A 17,711-nucleotide genomic window follows, 5' to 3' on the forward strand; every position below is an offset into this window, starting at 1 on the left:
AGGAAGCAGGGCCCAGTGGAAGCAAAGAGAACTAACCCAGCTCAGGGAGGCATGGGCCCTCAGAGAGGAGCGCAAAGTCTTTGACTTAGGGTGACTAGGAGAACCATCCCGAAGCTGGTTTCAAACAGACTCTACCTACTACATGCAATGCGCATGCTAAGCCTGGTATGATCCGTGTGAGCACCCGGCATATGTGTCTGACCTCAGCCCCTCTCTGCAAGGCACATGCTGCCCACAGCCAACTGGCCTGGCTTGCCTCCTAGAAAGGCCTACCCCAGTACCCAGCGTGGCAGCCCCTTGCCCTGAAGCTACAGCCAAGGGTGATATATGGCTGGGGCTAGGGAGGAGTGTCACTCAGGGACAGTCCCCTGCCCTGAGGACAGCTTGATCACTCTCTCCTTGAGGGAGGGGTCACCATCATTTCAGTTACACTTTAAGACTACTTTTGGCCGTGACTGGGGCCACGGCTCCCGCCATTCTGCCCCAGCCCCTTCCCTTAAACCTGGATGCTGTCAGATACTCTTGCATTTCAGGGAGAAGATACTAAGTCAGATCTGTTTTATGTACATTCTATGTTATGTGCAATATATACATATATGGATTATATATGCATATATTATCAAGAAAAAAAATCATGTCGCCCAATTGTACTTTTCTATAAAACACGTTGCCTATTTTTAACAACAAATCCCTTGACTCCATTAACATTGGTGAAGTCGGGGTTGAGACAGAGCTTTCTCTTTTACACATTTCTTTGCTGGGTGAATTTCACACAATCAGAATATATCACTTTTATAATAAAAATAAAGTAAAAGTATCTCTAAAAAGGAATCATTTATTCTCCTCAGCTCTTTCCTTCCCCAAATCCTGATTAGCCCCTAATTAATCTCCATCTTCATATTAACTCAATTTAATGTTCCAATTGGATTAGCACTCTAGAAAAGAGAGAGCATCTTCCTCTGATGGGCAATGTGCCCAGCCATCCCCAATGTGGCCTTGAAGAATTGGGGATGCAGAAGGTCAGATTTAGAGACCTCAGGGGGGCCAGTCCCAAGCACAATGCCTTGACCAGTGAGTGGGTATGGGTCTGGGGAGGAGGGAGGCAGTGTGGGAAGGAGGCCCAAGTGGAGAGTGTCTGTGCCCAGACTCTGGACTCTGTGGCTCAGCTCTAGGTTGATCACCAGTGCCAGCCGGTGCCCCCTTCTCTCACCTTCAGCCCTGAAGCAGGCCTGGTCTGGTGATCATGAGGTTGCCAGGCAACTGGAAGGCCAGTGGTTGCCAGGCGGATGTGGATGAAGGGCTACAGAATTCAGGCAGAATGAAGCAGCTAGCAGGGAATGAAGGGGGTGGTCACAGTGCTGGGGGACACAAGTGAGGTGCCAGTAAGAAGATAGAACAGGGGCCAGAATGAAGGGGGGTGGGCAAGGATCCTCAGAGCTGCTGGCTGCAGAAGAGGCAGGACCCTGTCCAGGCAATCCAGGGAGAAGAGTTGCCCACATTCCTGCCCTGCTAGCACTGGTCTCCATCCTGGCCCTCTGCGCACCTTTCCATTCTCACAGCCTTTGTAGAAAACCCTCTTGAGAAGAGAGAAAGCCCATTAGCACTTCTCTCCAAGTCCTGGGCTGAGTCAACAGGGCAGAAAAAAGTGAGACATCCAGGGCTTCCTGTCTATGAGGGAGATGGCAAGAGAATAAAACGGTAATCCAAGCAGAGCTCTCCAAAGATAGGAGGGGGCTGCTGTGCGTGGCAGTGCGCAAGGAGGCTGCTGTGGGCAGCAGTGCGCGCCTGGCACTGGAGGTATTCCAGCGAGGAGCCGATGACTCCTGGCCGGAGATCAGGCCAAGGGAACCTTGAGTGGGAACAGTCAGACTAGGATCTGAGGTTCCCAAAGGCTGTCCATAGGGGGACAGAAACCCTAGGGAACTTTTAAAAATGTTCTTTCCGGGACCCCACATTTACTGAATCCAAATCTCTGGGGCGTAGGGCCTGGTGTTCAAGATTTCTGACAAGTTCTCAAGGTGATTCTGATTTGGGAATCAAGTCAGTGTCTGTGATTCTAACAGCCCATGCAGTAAGCTACCATGTCAGGCTCACCATGAGCCAGGCACTGTGTTTAGGACGTGCAGTACCTCTTCTATCTTTACAACAACCCCATGATGCAGATATTATTGTTCCACTTTACAGAGGAGAAACTGAGGCCCAGGGGATTATGAAATTTGCCCCAGGTCACCCAGCTAGTTAGTAGCAGACTGGAACTCACCACCAGCCTCTGGGACCCATGCAATGAACCATTACATTCTACTGCTTCCTCCCAAAAAGGTTGTGTGCCTGACATAATGAGTCTATGATTCTGTGATTTCTCTGATGCAAGGACTTCTCTCTGCGAGCACGCTCGCAAATAAGATGCTTGGTGCAGGATGGCACCTGGGGTGTTGGGGATAGAAGGCTTCCACCATGTCACGATGCCTGGGAGTTGGAGGGCTGGAGACTCTGGGACACAGTGGCAGCCTAATTTGGCTCAGTTCTGAGCCTGGGATGCCAGGGAAAGTAGGGAAGGCACCTGAGGGTGTTCCCCCAGGGTTCAGCGGGATGCCCTCGAAGAAGAGGAGAGAGCTTTCCGGCTGTGGACAGCCCAAACTGTCCAGGGGAGGCAGGAAGGCACTCATTCCTGAGCTCAGCCTTCCATGTGGGCAACAGGTTTGGGATTCAAGGCTGTGAGTCTCTTGCCTGGCACTGACCAGCTCACCAAAGGGCCAAAGTAAGAAGGGGATGAGGGGCCCATCATAGTCACAAGACCTCCCTGGCAGATGAAGGCTGAATTCAGAGAAGAGGGCCCTCCACTAGATCATGGGATCCAGGTCCCTACCTTGGAGCCAGCAGTGTCTCCAGGTGGGAGTAAATGTGAGGCAGCCTCTCTCATTCCAAAATGCCCCTCCCAGTCTGGGAAAGCCTAAGTACTCCAGCCCAGATCCCCAGCAGAGGTGGCCCAAACTCCCACTCTGGATCCTCGAGCCCCTGGCAGGCAAGCCCAGACTCTCTCAAAAGCAGCAGCCACAGCCTGCAGCCCCAAAGCCCACCACCCACACCAGAAGGTCCCGTGCAGACGCACACCCCTGTGCAAAGCATGTGCAGGGAGGGCCAGGGGCAGGAGGGCACATGCAGTGGTCACAGAAGCAGAAGCACACGCACTGACCTTGAAACTCCAGTAGTTTGGCTGCTGATGGAAATAAGAGAAGACATGGTTATGCAGGGAGGGGGCCACAAGGGGAGAGAAGGGGCAGAAATGGGTTAGAGACCCTCTGAGCTCAGCACTCAGCCCTGGGAGGAGGGCCCTCCGCCCTCCCAGGAGCAGGAAGGAAGCAGTGTCTGGTACATCCCATCCTCTACTGAGACCCAGGCGAGACCTGAGTGGGCTCCAGGCTCACTGGTGGGGACAAGGGAGAGCCATTCCAGATGTTCACAAGCCACACATTCTAGTCATGGTAACTCAGAGAGTTACAGGTAGGAAAGGTGCCAAAGGCCATGATATGGGGAACCCATGAGACACGGGCAGAGATGAATCGGAGCTGTGGGGTCAGAGAAGGGGCATCTGGTTGTGACGGGCCAGGGGAAACTTCCCAGAAAAGGTGACATCTGGGCTGGGTCTTGAAAACTGAGCAGCTGGAGATTGAGAGGAAAGGTGCACTGAGCAGAGGGGACAGTGCGGCAAGTGCCCAGGGGCAGGGTGCACTGAGCAGACGGGACAGTGCGGCAAGTGCCCAGGGGCGGGCAGGCAGAGATTGTGTTGAGGGAAGAGTCACCAGGCCAGTCTGGCTGGGCTGCAGGCTCTGGGAAGGTAGCGGATTGAGCCGCGAAGAGGGACTGAGGCCAGCTGGGTGGGCTTCGATTTGGACTTGACAAGGTGGACAGGCAGAAAACATCTGAGCGAAGCTCCAGTGAGGTCATTGCAGGAGTCCAGGGGGGTCAAAATGGGAGGGAGAGAGGGGATGAGGGAGGCTAGGGGCCAAGGCCAGGGCAGGGAGGCCTGTGTACCATGATGGGCCGGGATTACAGAGCCAAGTGGACAGCTACCAGTCACTTCACAGTACTGGGCAATGAATGCGATGCCATGAGGAACAAGGGGAGCTGTAGAGACTGGGAGTGTGGGCAACGTCCTGTAGCCAGATAGACGAAAGAGGAAGACTCCTTGTACCCCTAGAGTAGGGCACCTGAGGTTCCTCCTCATTCACAATAACCTAGGGTCACCCTGTCTTCCCTAGAGACCAGAAGGCCCTTCCAGATGGCTAAGGACAAGGAAGGAGGCCCAGAGGATGGACTGGTTCTTGGCAAAGCTGAAGGCACCCTGCTGACCGGTGCCAGCCTCAGCAGGAAGACAGAGGCAGCAGATGGCCTGGCACTGGGGTGCCTGGCACAAGCAGACAAAATTCCCAGGCCTCAGAGCCACAAGCAGAGAAGAGGGACAATGAGGGTCCCTGATAGGGGAAGGACATCACAGAGGGGCATCCTGTGCCACCTGAATGCCTTTCAGAGGCAGAGAGCAGTTGGACAGGGGCTGAGTTGAAGGGCACAGCTGGGATGGAGGCTTTACCTGAGTTAGAGCTTTATGGTGGGGGTGATGCCAGGCTTGGGCTGGGATGAAGAGGTTCACTCACCAGGGCCATCCCCATCTGAGCTACATTCCCACCTCTTTCCCCAGCATTGGCTCCAAGAAACACAAAAGATAGACTTGTGCCAAGCAAGGGAAGGGGACTGAAAGTCTGTGCTCCGGTCAAGGCCTAGAACAATCTATGGACACATGCCACTCCCATGGGTGCCAGGGGATGCCCATAGGTGCTGAGGGGAGGAGAGGCAAGAGGCTGGAATGTCTGCCTGCGGCCATGGGAAGGGAGGGGTGGCAGAGGGAGTGGACACGTTGGGGGCAGACAGAGCCAGGCAGAGGGCATGGGAAGGTTTATGATAAGAGTCGTGTCTGCAGCCCCGGCAGTGATGGACGGCTCTGCAGAGAAGGCCACTGTCCCTCATCTACCACCACCATTACGCAGTGTACACACAGGCCACCCACCGTGCCCAAAACACACAGACCCCATGCCGCCGAGCTGAGCACAGACTCTCAGACATCCTCAGCTAAGGACATCGCCAGAGATACACCCAGAGCAACAAAAACACACTCACAAAGGGACACAAGCACTTGGAGAGAAGCCTCCATTGTTGTTCAGAAACAACCCCAGAAACTTGGAGACAAAGATTTTCATACAGAGACCAGCCCCACACAGACACAAACATGCATCCCTCCCACCAGACCCTGACTTGCTCACATACACTCAACTCCACTCACAGAAACACAGAGGCACCAGTACCATTCACCTGCACTCTAGCCTCCCCCAGAATCACAGAAACACACAGAGACATGGATACCATTCACACATGTACGCACACACACACCTCAGCTGCAGAAACACGTAAAACAGTACCCACACAGTATATACACGTACAAAGAGAAAATCCCTCCTCCCACAACTAGCCAGGTCACAGAGCCTCTGGCCACCTCGGCCACCGTCCCAGGCTTATGACACCCCAGACATCATGGGTTAGGTAGGTTAACTCCTGATTCAAGAGACAGAAGATGCCCCACCCCGACCCAGCCCCCAGTGCCAACACATCAGACTCAGTATGTCGAAGCCACCTTGCACCACTGGGGCCTGGCCACAGCCACACGGGCCTGCCTCAGACTCCCAAGACTGGGCACATCCATGGAGCAGTTAGACCTGGAAGGGAGGGGTCACTAGCTGGGGACAGGAGAGAGGACCACGTAGCATCAGTGCCACAAGAAAGCCAGAAAGCCCCACTAGAGGGTAACAACGGAAGAGTTGCTGCACTTGTGCTTGGCAAACTCATGGTAAGGCTGAGATCAGACTTCTGAGACTTTAGGCCCTGGCCCGTAGAGCACACTGAGTAGATCCTAGCCCCTCTGGCCTCTCTGGAAAGTGGGAGGAAAGATCCTCCTTTATGTTGGCCCCACTAGGAATAAGACACATGGTCTCCTGGCAACTCAGTGTCTTTGGGGGGATGGGGGGAGACAACTGGGGAGAAGTCATTAGGAATGCTGTCTGTCCTCTGTTGCTGTCTCTTTCCAGGGTGTTAAACCCAAGGGACGGCCTTGGGTCACTGAGAGCAGAGGAGGAGCTCTTAGCACCCCATTGGCTAAGGTGAGGTTCTCCCCATCCAACCTCCTCACCCTTTTCCTAGTAGTCTGGTCCTCCTGTGTACCTAACACAATGCCTGGTATGTAGTAGGCCCTCAACAAATATTTGACCATGAATGAAGGCGAAGGAAATAGGACCAGCCCATAGGAGGAGGGGGATGTCTCTGAATACGCTCCTCTGGCATCACTCCCGCCATCTCCTGGCACCCAGCGCCGCTCAGCCTTCTAGGCCTTTTCCCCGGGAGTTTCCTAGCACCAAAAACCCCCTGGAAGGAGGGCAAAAGACAAGAAGAGCCCAAGTTGGCCTCTCTTCCCCAGCAAAGCTCTCCCATACCAGACAGAAACTCCCCCCTCCCCCATACTCAGGGAGTGGTCTCCCCTTCCCAGAGGACAGTGAGAAGGTGGAAAAAAGAAAGGTTTGAGTGGGAGAGCCCTTGCGGAGGGCGATCACTTGTAGGAAAGAGTCTTACAGGAGCAGGGAGCAAAATGAGAGGTGTTCTAAAGGATTAGGCTTGGAAGCCAACCATTCACTCTAGGGACAAGGCTTTCAGAAATGAGGGAGGGGAGCTTCCCAGAGACCCACGAAAGCGAGGCCAGGGAGTCCTCCAACTCCTCGGTGAGAAGAGGAAATAGCTTCTTCCCTCTGGGGGCTGAGGAGTTAACCCCTGCCCTTCCTCACCTCAGTGCCCTTAGTGGGGTTCTTCTCTCTCCCTGCAGCTGATCCTTCCAACCCCCTCCCAGGCACGAGCCCTGGGAGGGGCGGGGCCTAGCCCCTCACCCCCCACCCCCGGGAGCCCAAGCCCAGTCAGCCCCGGTCCTGCTTCCCGGGTCTCTCCCTTCCTCTTCAGGCAGGCATCCCCCCTGTAGGCTAGGTGAGTGGCGTGACCCCTCCTTGACCTCGAGCCCAGACGACGACGCAACCTCCTGGGAGGGAGGACAACCAAATAGGTCGCACCTCTGGCTCCTTATCCCTAGGCTCCGCGTGCACCGGCGCACACACCCACCTCTCAACTCCTGCGAACACGCGTCCACGTAAACAGGCGCCCCTCAGCCTGGGGCTATCTAACGTGCCCCCGCGTGGCCAGCCTCCCACCACCCCGCACATGCACGACCCTCCCCCCACGGCACCCTCATCTCCTCCCCCTCCCCGGTGCAGAGCGCGTGGAGGGGGGCGGCACTGCGGGACCTGCGCGGCGCCGGGGGCAAGGGCGCACCCCAGGAAGGTCATGACTTTCCGAGATTGGGGGAGAGGGCGCCAGCCGCATTTTGGGGTGGGGGGGCCGGCCCACGCGGAAGGCGGCGAACACGGTGGGGGAGGGGTGGGGGCGTTTCTGGGGACTGGGAACCGCAACGGCCTGCCCGCCTCCCACCCCCGGACCGCCCCTCGGAGCCGCGGGGCCGCCCCCATCCCCGTGCCCCACCGCCCGCGGAACCCCGCGGCGGCCCCGGCCCCCGCAGCCGCTCCTCCTTACCTGCGGCCACAGGTGTACGCGCGGGGCCCCCAGGCCCAGGTCCGCGTCAGGCGCGGGAGGGAGGGCGGCCCCCTACTCCCACCCGCCCGGGCTCTCCCCGCCCCCGGCCGCCTCCGCAGCCTCCGCCGCCGCCGCCGGTGCCCTTTGCTGCAATGCGAGAGCCGCCGCCGCCGAGCCGGCCCGGGCCCCGGTCGCCCCGGTAACCGCGACTCCACCTGGCGCGGCGCGGCGCGCCGCCGAGCACATCCTCTCCCCGGCCCCCTCCCCCGGCGCGGCCCCGCCGGCGCAGCCCCGCCGAGGATCGGCGGAGGCTGGTGGCTGCGTCGCCGCGGTCACCCGATACGCCGGCCGGCCGCCCGGGACTCGGGTTGCAGAAGGAGGGAGGGAGGTTAGGCAGCCTGGTGGAAGCGGGGGAGGGGCTGCGGCTCGGAGTCTAGGCTCTGGTCCTCTCCCAGGGCCCTCTTCAGCCTCCCACTCCCAAAGGTCTGGCCAAGGGGTGGGGGGTGGGGGGTGGGGGAGTGTGTCCTGCCTCCCGACCTGTCACCCTCCGAGATCATGGCCTCTCCCCATCAGGGTGTCAGGGTGCACTGCTCCCCTCCTCAGCTGTCCTGTGACTCAATCCCCAGCTAAGTCTGGGAGGCCTAGGACGCCTGAGCTTCCCCGATGGCCTCTGACCCTGCTCTGCTGTGCAACTCTGGCATTTGCTGACCATCTCTGATCCTACACTTTACATAAAGGAGCCTCAGACTCAGCCATGGAGGTGTGATGAGTACCAAGCAGCAAGTGATGACAAGATCCTATGAACGTCCGCTTTCCTCTGTAATCACAAAGCCCTGGGGTCAGGATCTCCTCAAACTCTGATGGAATTTCCTCCATCAGAGCAAATCCCAGATGCAGACAGGCCTAGAGCCCCATGACCTAGGACAACTGACCTCACCAAGTTCAGCCTCACGCCTCTCCATCACCCCAACCATATCTAGTGCCAAGACATGTCATCTGGAGAGGGCCTCTGTATGTCCCAGGCGCATCGCACCTGTCCACTGCCCCATCACCATTCCTGTCCCAGCCCCCTTTTTGGTCTCCACTTGCACTTGGCCACTTAGGACAAGTCTGTCCCACTTGCCATCCAGCCTTGGGGGCAGACACACCTTTGTTCCCCAAAGTTCAGTCAAGATGGAGCTGAAAGCCAAGAAGGGAAGTGGGCGGAATGCCTTGTGGGTGATGCCAAGTGTGCCAATCTGTTGCCAGACTTGAGTTACACTCCGCTAAAACGTCCGGTCCGTGCTTGGGAGCCTCATCCTTTCCTAGGCTGTCACATCTATCCTTCTGATCCTTCTTGAAAAAGTCAAGCCTTGCTACCTGTCCCCAGGGGCAGCAGGGTATGTGAGAAAATGAAGCCAGTACCCATTCTACTCCTTGGACTCCTCTTTTCTGTGTCTCCTCTGCCTCCTACAACTGAACACCCTCAAGCCAAGGCCCCCTCTTCAGGGCTTGCCCCCTCCCTGGCTGCAACTCAGACTCCCTGGCCCTTCCTCCCTGCTGGGGCCCCAGATGCCTCTTTTTCTCCCCATGGCAATATCCAGGCCTGAGCTGGAAGCCCAAGCCCTGCCTGAGTGTGTCCCTGTCTGAGCTGAGATCTGTCTTCCCACCAGGGAAACTGAGGCTTGACGAGGAATCAGGGAACAAATTCAGAACAAATGGCTAGATGCCAAAGTCCTCTGAAAAATTGGAAACTAAGTCTTGAACATACCAAGAAAAGTAATAGAGAAACATTGTGAAGAACTTCCTGATGGTGAGACCTCAGGGGAACGAACGCTGGGTCCACTCAGAGATGGAAAGATAGGGTGGGGGGGATCTGGGAGTGAGGTGGTCTGCAGGGGGATACAGAGCATAAGAGTCTCCTGAAAACCAATAGGATGAGGGTGGATACTCCTGTTCAAAGGAGGAAAGAATCCAAATTTTTTTTTCAAAACTTGAGTATTCCCCTTCAAAAATTCCTTCCCCAAAGACAAACCTTTAGGGAGGTAGTGGCAAGAATTAGACAATCAGGAGGGAGTACAGGGCTTAGGAGTCCTCTGAAATGGGGGGGGGGGTCCTACATAAGAGAAAGGAATGCAAAATTAAAATCCTAGATATCCCCCCTCCAAAAAAAAAGTGTTCCCCAAGCCAAACTCTGCCAGGGTTTGGGGGGCATGGGGGCTTGTGCATGACTCACCTGGGCCGGCTGGCCAGCCCCGGAGGGGGCGGAGTCGCCATGGAGGTGGGAGCAGAGGGAGCTGAGGAGGCACACGGGGTCCACGGTCCAGCCGCCAACCTGTGTGTGCGAAGGGGGGGACACCCCATTAGGGGGAGCGGGCAGGAGCCGCTGGGAGACTGTGATGGGCCAGGGAGGGACATTTCTGGGGCAAACTTTGGCATACCCCAGAGGGACCCTGCAACACTGGCTAGTCCCTTTTCGAGGGTGGATCTCTAACTAGAGCCCCTGGTCTGTTTCTTATTGTTTCTCTTCTGCCTGACTGGGAGGTCCCTGAGCCCTGGAGAGGGCCTCCTCCATCAGATACTCCTGAATTTCTTTTCTTCAGTTCTTGACTGCCTCCCGGGATGCTCTGCCCGGGAGCTGTTCCTCACCTGTCGGCTCCTCCAGCTCCTCTCCCTCCGCACTGAAGATGTCATCTCCTACCTCACAGAGATCGGAACCATTCCGCAGGGGTCCTCACCCCCATGTGCCACTGTCCTAACAGCACCTCTTTCTTCCCTGCCATCTCCCACCCCAGGGCCACCCCACACCTAAAGCTTGAAACCCATCACCTCCTGATTTCCCTCTTCTCCACAGCCCTCTCCCCCCTCGGCATCCCCAAATCCATTCATCTTCATTCATCCTGCTGACATTCACCCAGCTGGCACTATCCTTAGGCGCCAGGCCCTCCTTGGCCAGAGAACCGCCTGTAGGTCTTACCCACTCACACTCTACCGGGGGGGAATGAATGAGTGAATGAACAAAGGAATGAATTTGTGAGTGAGTTGCTGTGCTTTGACTCATCTAGTAGAGGAGTATTTGCTGAGTGCCTCCCTGTGCCAGCGAATTTGCCAGACACGTCTGAGGCCCTTAGACACACCCCCACCTTCCATCTTGGGCCTGCTGCCCCTTGAGGCCATCACCCCCTCTATCTTCATCGTTTTATGGCCAGAACTCCCAGACAGATCTGTGTCCCAGGGCGTGCTCTCTCACCACCTCCAAACACCTCAACCCCTAAAACGAACCATGACCTCGCCACATCACAAGAAACGAGGGGTACCCTCCAGACCCACAGATCCCATCCAGTCCTAATGGCTGTTTCTCACTCCCCAGCGCTGCCCCCACAGCTTCTGAAGTGCAAGTGGTCCTCCTGCTGGGCCTTTCTCTTCTTCCTCAAGATGGAGAGAATGTTCCTGGCTCCTCCTCCCCACTTTCATGGCCCTCTCCCCTCTCAGACTCCATCCTGCCTTGGTGGCCAGGCTTATGCCCCAAGTCCCACTGCCATTCTGCCTTGATCATCATGCTGAAGCTGTGGTCCCTTCAGAATCCCAGGCTGTACCTATGGCGCGCCTGATGGACATCCCTGCTCTGCAACTCACCTCCCATATTGCTGTCTCCCACCCCCACCCTCAAAGTGTCCCTCCCACCCTCTTATTTCTCCCAGGGCACCGCATCTCCCTGCTACCCAGGTTTTCTGTCTTTGGCTCCTCCCTCCAGGCAGCAAATAAGCTTTGCTCAACTTCCCCATCCTTTCCCTTAGTCCTCCCTAACACATTCTCTTCCCCCGCCTCCTTCCCCTCCCTCCAGTCCCCCTTTTGTCCTCTCCTATTCACCATCCAAAAACAACCACAGCCCTCCTAGCTCCCACCATCTGGCCCCACTTTTCCAGTCTGCCCCCACATCTCCCACTGCCTCCCGCCCTGAGCCTTCTGCACCAGCCAGGTGGGTCTCTGTACCCATCCCCAGACCGACTCAGAACCATGCTCACTTCCCATCTTCCCAGCTCCTAAAGCAGCATGCTCTTCCTCGATGCCCATTCACACCCTTTTCATCCTTCTAAGCCTCATTTAGATACCTCTTCCTGTAGAAAGCCTTTCCTGACCAGGCCTGCCTGCCTGGTGTCCCCTTCTCTAAACCCTCTACTGACTGTGCCCTTCCCACTCAAGTGTAACCATCCTTTCCCCCACCTCCAGATCACAAATGCCCCTGCCCCCTCCTCCCAAGCCAGCACACCAGAAGGAACCCACTGAGAGGGGCACCCTGAGGGTGAGGGCCATATTTCCAACTGCAAGTCTCCCTTATTCCAGCCAGAACTCTGCTCCCAGGAGGACCCTAAAGCTGGAAAAGGACAAGACAGAACTGGAGGTGACTTGAGGGGCACCAATGTGTCCTTGTTCCCTTCTGTGACAATAGGAGTGGGGACACCCTTCCCGTTTCTCAGCCACACCCAGCAGCACGTAGAAGGGGGACAGAGCAAGACTGACACCCTCAGTCCCTACTGAAACAGTGTGGATGGGATGTACCTCCCTCCCCTCCTCTGCTTCTCCTGGAGTGTACAAGGCCTAGGTCTCCGCAGCCATCAAGGCATCTCGCCAATGTGATACTGTAGGCAGAAGGCTAGTCCCAAGAGAGAACTTTCCCACAGACAAGAAGGTGATACTTGGATGGAGAGGTGCATCCAGGCAACCAAGAATCTGGGAGAGGTTTACAAGTGAAGCATCCTACCCCACACAGAAGGAGGCAGGCTCTGGTCCAGAAGCAAGGACCCTGACTCCTCTGTAAGGCTTATTGATGGCAGGAGAGAAACCAAGGCAGCCTCTAGCTCAAAGTCACACAGCGAGTCTTGGGGCGGAAGGAATAAGGAAGGAGGAGGTCAAAAGTCCCAGGAGTTGTGGGCTCTGTTCTTGCAGGGGCTGGGGCCACATCAGATCCAGCCTACTGAGGCTCCCAAGGGGGCCACATCTAGAGGTGCCACCCCAGTCTCAACTCCAGGTGGGCCGGGCCTTCAGGCTCCTAACAGTTGGTCCCCAAGACTGTTTCCTCTTCCTCCCCACCACTTCTTTGGCGTCCAAGACAACCTTCCCCCGCTTCAGCCCAGTCCAACCGCCTCTCTGCGTCTCTGCCAGCGCTCCCCACTCCAGGACCGCAGGCAAAGGTTTGGAGGCTGAGCCCCCATCCCTTTCCTCCCCAGGCTCCAGAAAAGGCCAACCAGGGCAACTCCCAGACCGGCCCGTCCCTTCCTCCACCTCCTTCCTTCTAGCTCCCTCCCCAGATGCCTCTCAGAACAGGGAGGAGCCTGGGGGCCGGGCAGCGGGGAGCACGGGCTCAGACCCCTCCCCAGCCCACAGCCAGCCCCCCACTCACCTGCTCTCGCATCCTGTCCTGCTGACCCCGCAGGGCCAGGGCGTGCTGGGGGTACTTGTTCTTCAGGTGGTCCATGAAGGCATCGCGCTTGCGGTCGGCGTCCGCCTTCTGGAGCCCGCTGAGCGCCTCCAGGCTCTGGGCGGCGATCACCGTGTGCCGCCGCTCGGACGTGTGCACTAGCCCCACGTTGGAGAAGCGCCGGCCCCCGCTGCCCGCGCCGCCCCCGCCCCCCAGGGTCCGGTACTCCCGCGGGTACTCGGCATCGTCCGCAGACAGCATAGGGGGGCTGCTCCGCTCCGGATCTGCGAGAGGGGAGAGGGCACGGCGGGGTCACCGGGCGCCCGGTGGGGCTGCCCAGCCCTCACCAGGATCCCTGCGGGGGCGGGGCTGAGGCAGGGACTGCCCCCTGCAAGAGCAGGGTCCGACTTTGTGCTCTTTTCCGGGCGGGTTTGGAAGGGTAATGACTGCAGGGGGGTGCTGTTTTTTGAGGCCAAGGAGGGGTTGGACGCAGGGGTCCTGAACATCTCTGGCCATGCGTCCCCTTCCTCCTTCCTAGAGCTGGTGTGAACAGGTGAGGGAAGGGGAGTTTCCTTTAGATGGTTCCTGAAAGATGTGGAAAGGAGCCAGTTCAGTCTTCCTTTCAGGAGCATCCTCTAAGGAGGGGTGTGTGTGTGTGTGTGTGTGTGTGTGTGTACGTGCTAACCTCCTCCCTCAGACTAGCATGTCCAGGACACACTTGTCCTAAATGCAGGGGATTGGCTTGGAAAGGGGCCAGGACTAAGATGCCGGGGGCAGGAGTAATGGTGGAAGGATTTGGAGGCCCAGGGTCTGGGGCATGGGACCCCCACTTTTCCCTCCCTTCCCAGAGACAGACAGACAGACAGGGGAGGCTGGGTACAGAGAGGACAGTGAGAGAGAGACAGATTTGGGACAAACTCAAAGGAGAAAGAAAGCAGACAGAACAGCTCAAGCCCTCCCCCTGGGACCCTCCCTTTTTTCAGTCTCCCCTCCCAACACACACACACACACACACACACACACACACACACATACACACACACAAGTTCAAGACCTTTAAGGGATGCACAGGGGACAAAAGACAGTACAGAAGCAGAAAAAAAAAAGAGAAGGCCGGGGGTTGAGGTCCCCATGCAGAATTCTGAATCCTTTTCCCATATGCCCACCATCCCTGAGCTGCTGGCCTCACCAGGCCCAGCCTTGCTGTCTCCTGTCCTCCAACCTCAAAGCTGACTTTACAGAGCCCCAGCAGGGGACAGTGATTCCAGAGTGCCACCCTCATCAGATGCCAGGTGTCTCCCCACTAGGAGACAAATGCAGTCTCACCGGCATACCTCCCGAGCCCCACAATCCACTAGTCTCAAAGCCACACCCCCAAGCGTAACCTAGGTCTGGGGGTGTCAGGCGCTTCAGCAAACATGTGAACCTCCACACAAGGGCTGACTCGCCGCCGGGCCACCTGGGGCAAAGAAGAGGAAGCTGGGGATCCTGGGACCCAGCCAGATTCCGTCCAGCACCAAGCCACCTCGGCCCCCTTCCTCCACACATCCATTGTGCATTAGGCCTGCCGCCAGGCCTCACTCACCTCCTGTGCTCCACAGGAGGAAAGGAGAGATTCAGCCACATTTCAGGAAAAGCCACCCCTTCCCCAGCACGCGTGTGCATGTGCACACACACACACACACTCCTCCCCAGGCTTTATGGCTGAAGCATGTAGATCTGGGGGACAGAGACTTTGAGGCCCCAGCACCTCCCACCAAAACTAAAGGAAGAATGACTTCCACAGACACAAATTCCATGGCTTCCAAAGGCCTGATGAGCCACCATCATCATGATGTATGAGCCTCTCAGCACCCCTTTTGGGGGATTATCACAGTGGCCCCATTTCAGAGATGGGGCTGCTGAGGTCACAGAAGTCCAACGACATGCCCAAAGCCACAGTGAGTGGTAGAGGCTAGATTTGACCCCAATATCTATTAGGTTAGCCCCATCCCCTCCCATCACACTTTCTCAACAAATGTCTATTGACAGAACAATGGCAACACCACTCAGCACTAGGTGCTCCTCTCTGTTTATCTCACCTGTCCCCAGCCTGGCACTGCGTCTGGGGTCCCTCCTGTCTCCCCCTCCACCCCATACCAGGCATCTGTCCCTTTCATTGTAGTCATCACCCTCTGGCATGCTCCCCAAAGTAAGGTTCAGATTCACAAGAGCTGTCTTTGGCAGGAACAGTTTCATATTCTAATACTTATACCTTTATTTTCATAAGAATTAGGAAACCCCAGATAGAAAGTCCAACCACTGATGCCATGGATATTATTCCTGGGGATGGTAAAGAGATAAGACTTCCTTTTAAGTAAATTTATTTAGATTCAAAGAGAGTTAATGAAAAACATTGAGTTAATATGGTGCAGAGAGTCCCTGATCTGGAGGGAATTCCCGAAGATGGCCCCTGATTGAGTGGGGCTGGGAACCCTGGGACCATCTTCAGGAAGGCCTAGTCTCTGCCCTCAAGATACTGCTGACAATCTAGGGGACCACTGAATGTGGCTGAAAAGGAGTGACCTGAATAATCATCCAGGAGAAGGAGAGACAGGATGGGGATGCTCTAGACACCAGAGAAATAGCCCCAACCAGAGTCGGGGGGCTGCCTCCCATGAGCTTTAACCTCTGTCTTCCGCTTACCCTCAGCACCAGAGATTTGCATTGGGTACAACTGAGTAGGAGGAGACCATCCACGGCCATTGGCCTCTCTCTGCCCAGGTAGGGTGGATTCCGCCCATGGGGCTTGCTGCTGGAATCCCAGGTCTAGAGTTTGGCCCAGCCCTGCCCAGAGCCAGAGGGACTTCTCTCCTTGTGCCAGACAGCCAGGCTCACAGTGCCCTCCAAGGGCTCTGGACACACAGGGGCAGGGGACAGGTCTCCGGTTCTCATTCCCCGCCCCGTGCCTTTCTGCCCTCTGGGACCCAGAAGAGCTGCTCAGCCCCATCCCCACCCTCCATGCCTGCACCTGCTTCCCTGGCTCCTAGGGGGAGGTCTCAACATGTCTGGGCTGAGACAGAGACAAGCAGGAACTATGGGAGGCCCAGGGGTCACCCAGGGTCTCCCAGGTTGGTTAAAGGGGCAAGACTAGACTGGCAAGGAGGGGTCTGGGCTACTAGAGCCGGCAGTGGAGGGGAAGCAGCTGCGGACAGTGGACATGTGCTTGCAGCCCTATTTATGACTGCAGTCCCATAAATCTCACTGTGGGTGGCGGTGGCGAGGAGGGGGCTGCCCAGCAGCCTGAACAGAGGGAGAGTAGAGCAAGGACTGTCCCTGCCTTCTTGAGGTCAGGGCTCAGCCGGCAGGTACCCAGGCATTGGTGGAGGGAGGAGTCCGGGGTGAGGCAGAAGCTCAATTCTGGGGGGTGGCAGAGAGAGGGGCAGGGGCAGGAAAGACAATTTGCTATCTCTGAGGGGTGGTGGGAAGGAGGGGCTTTGATCTGCAAAGCTGTAGCATGTCTTTAAGAACCTTTGAGAGCCTCAGCTTTATTTAGCAAAGACAGAAACTAGCTGAGGTGGGGTGGGGAGGTGTCTTGGTGTCTCAGTCCATTAAGGGTCTGCTTTCAGCTCAGAGCTTGATTAAGAGGTCCTGGGATCGAGCCTTGTGTCAGGCTCCCTGCTCAACGGAGAGGCTGCTTCTCCCTCTCCCTCCGCAGCTCCCCCTCCTTGTTCCTCTCTCTCTCTCTCTTTCTCTCTCTCTCTCCCCATCTCTCTGTCAAATAAATAAATAAATAGTCTTTTTTTTTTAAAGAAGAAAGACAGAACCTAGCTGGGGTGGGAGAGGGGAGATGAGGCTCCTGCTCTGTGCTCGTTTCACTCCTTTCTGCAGGGCGCCAGCTGACTGAGGACTGACCTGGGCTTCTGGACTGTGGGGCCATCCTGTTACCCCTGAGGTCAGGGCACTGGGAGAAGAGAACCCCGAGCCTGAGCTATGCTGGGTTTTAAGTCAGCTCCTTGGGATCCCTGGGTGGCGCAGCGGTTTGGCGCCTGCCTTTGGCCCAGGGCGCGATCCTGGAGACCCGGGATCGAATCCCACATCGGGCTCCCGGTGCATGGAGCCTGCTTCTCCCTCTGCCTGTGTCTCTGCCTCTCTCTCTCTCTCTGTGACTATCATAAATAAAAAAATAAAAAAAAAAAATTAAGTCAGCTCCTTTACCTGAAAGACCCTGGGGCTAGCTGTTCATTTATTTACTCATTCAGTCAACAGGTCCTTTCCCTCTCGGAGCCTGAGGGAATTAATCTGTAAAATGGGGACAGTAATCTCTAAACCCTGTCCCTGTCTTGCTGACCACCCCCCCCCCCAAACTGGCAAGACAATGGAGGAGAAAATGTGTTCTTTTGAATTAAAGATATTCCTGGCACATTGGCTATTGGGCCCTAGCAGGACAGCCTTCCCGTTGCTCCTGCTCCTGCTCCAGCTACCACCAAGTCCCCGGACTGGCCCTGACCCTCCCCAGACTGAGCAGCTCAGTGCAAAGTCCAGGAGATCGATTCCAATCTAGCAAGCAGCAGGCTCTGGGCACCCCGGTCCGAGCAGATCAACGCTTCCCATTCAGTGGCAGGGGGCAGTGAGGGGTCCGTATGGGCAGGGGTCTTCG

At 56.7% G+C, this 17,711-nt stretch overlaps 1 protein-coding gene and 1 long non-coding RNA gene across 11 annotated transcripts in view; one reads left to right on the forward strand and one right to left on the reverse strand.

The window, feature by feature from the left end:
- SRCIN1 (SRC kinase signaling inhibitor 1) overlaps window positions 1-17,711 on the reverse strand; it is a 67,562-nt gene that overhangs the window by 29,184 nt on the left and 20,667 nt on the right. For 4 of the 9 annotated variants that reach the window (XM_072780319.1, XM_072780315.1, XM_072780313.1 and 1 more), the window contains 3 exons: window positions 13,055-13,356; window positions 9,890-9,988; window positions 3,194-3,217 (listed from right to left, as the gene is read on the reverse strand). In XM_072780319.1, the coding sequence (XP_072636420.1) occupies window positions 3,194-3,217; window positions 9,890-9,988; window positions 13,055-13,356 (425 nt within the window). Of the gene's footprint in view, window positions 1-1,210; window positions 1,353-3,193; window positions 3,218-7,674; window positions 7,801-9,889; window positions 9,989-10,094; window positions 10,230-13,054; window positions 13,357-17,711 lie in introns of those variants that run through there. The other 5 variants (XM_072780320.1, XM_072780321.1, XM_072780317.1 and 2 more) reach the window with 5 other exon arrangements.
- Window positions 10,408-17,215, forward strand: LOC140606635 (uncharacterized). Of its 2 annotated transcripts, none has more exons than XR_012008947.1 (5): window positions 10,408-10,619; window positions 11,998-12,055; window positions 12,601-12,845; window positions 15,764-15,835; window positions 16,943-17,215. It is a non-coding gene; the product is annotated as an uncharacterized lncRNA (long non-coding RNA). The 2 variants fall into 2 exon arrangements; XR_012008948.1 differs by having other exon boundaries at window positions 12,764-12,845.

The sequence above is a fragment of the Canis lupus genome, chromosome 16 (assembly GCF_048164855.1).
Source record: "Canis lupus baileyi chromosome 16, mCanLup2.hap1, whole genome shotgun sequence".
Classification (NCBI taxonomy): Eukaryota; Metazoa; Chordata; class Mammalia; order Carnivora; family Canidae; genus Canis; species Canis lupus.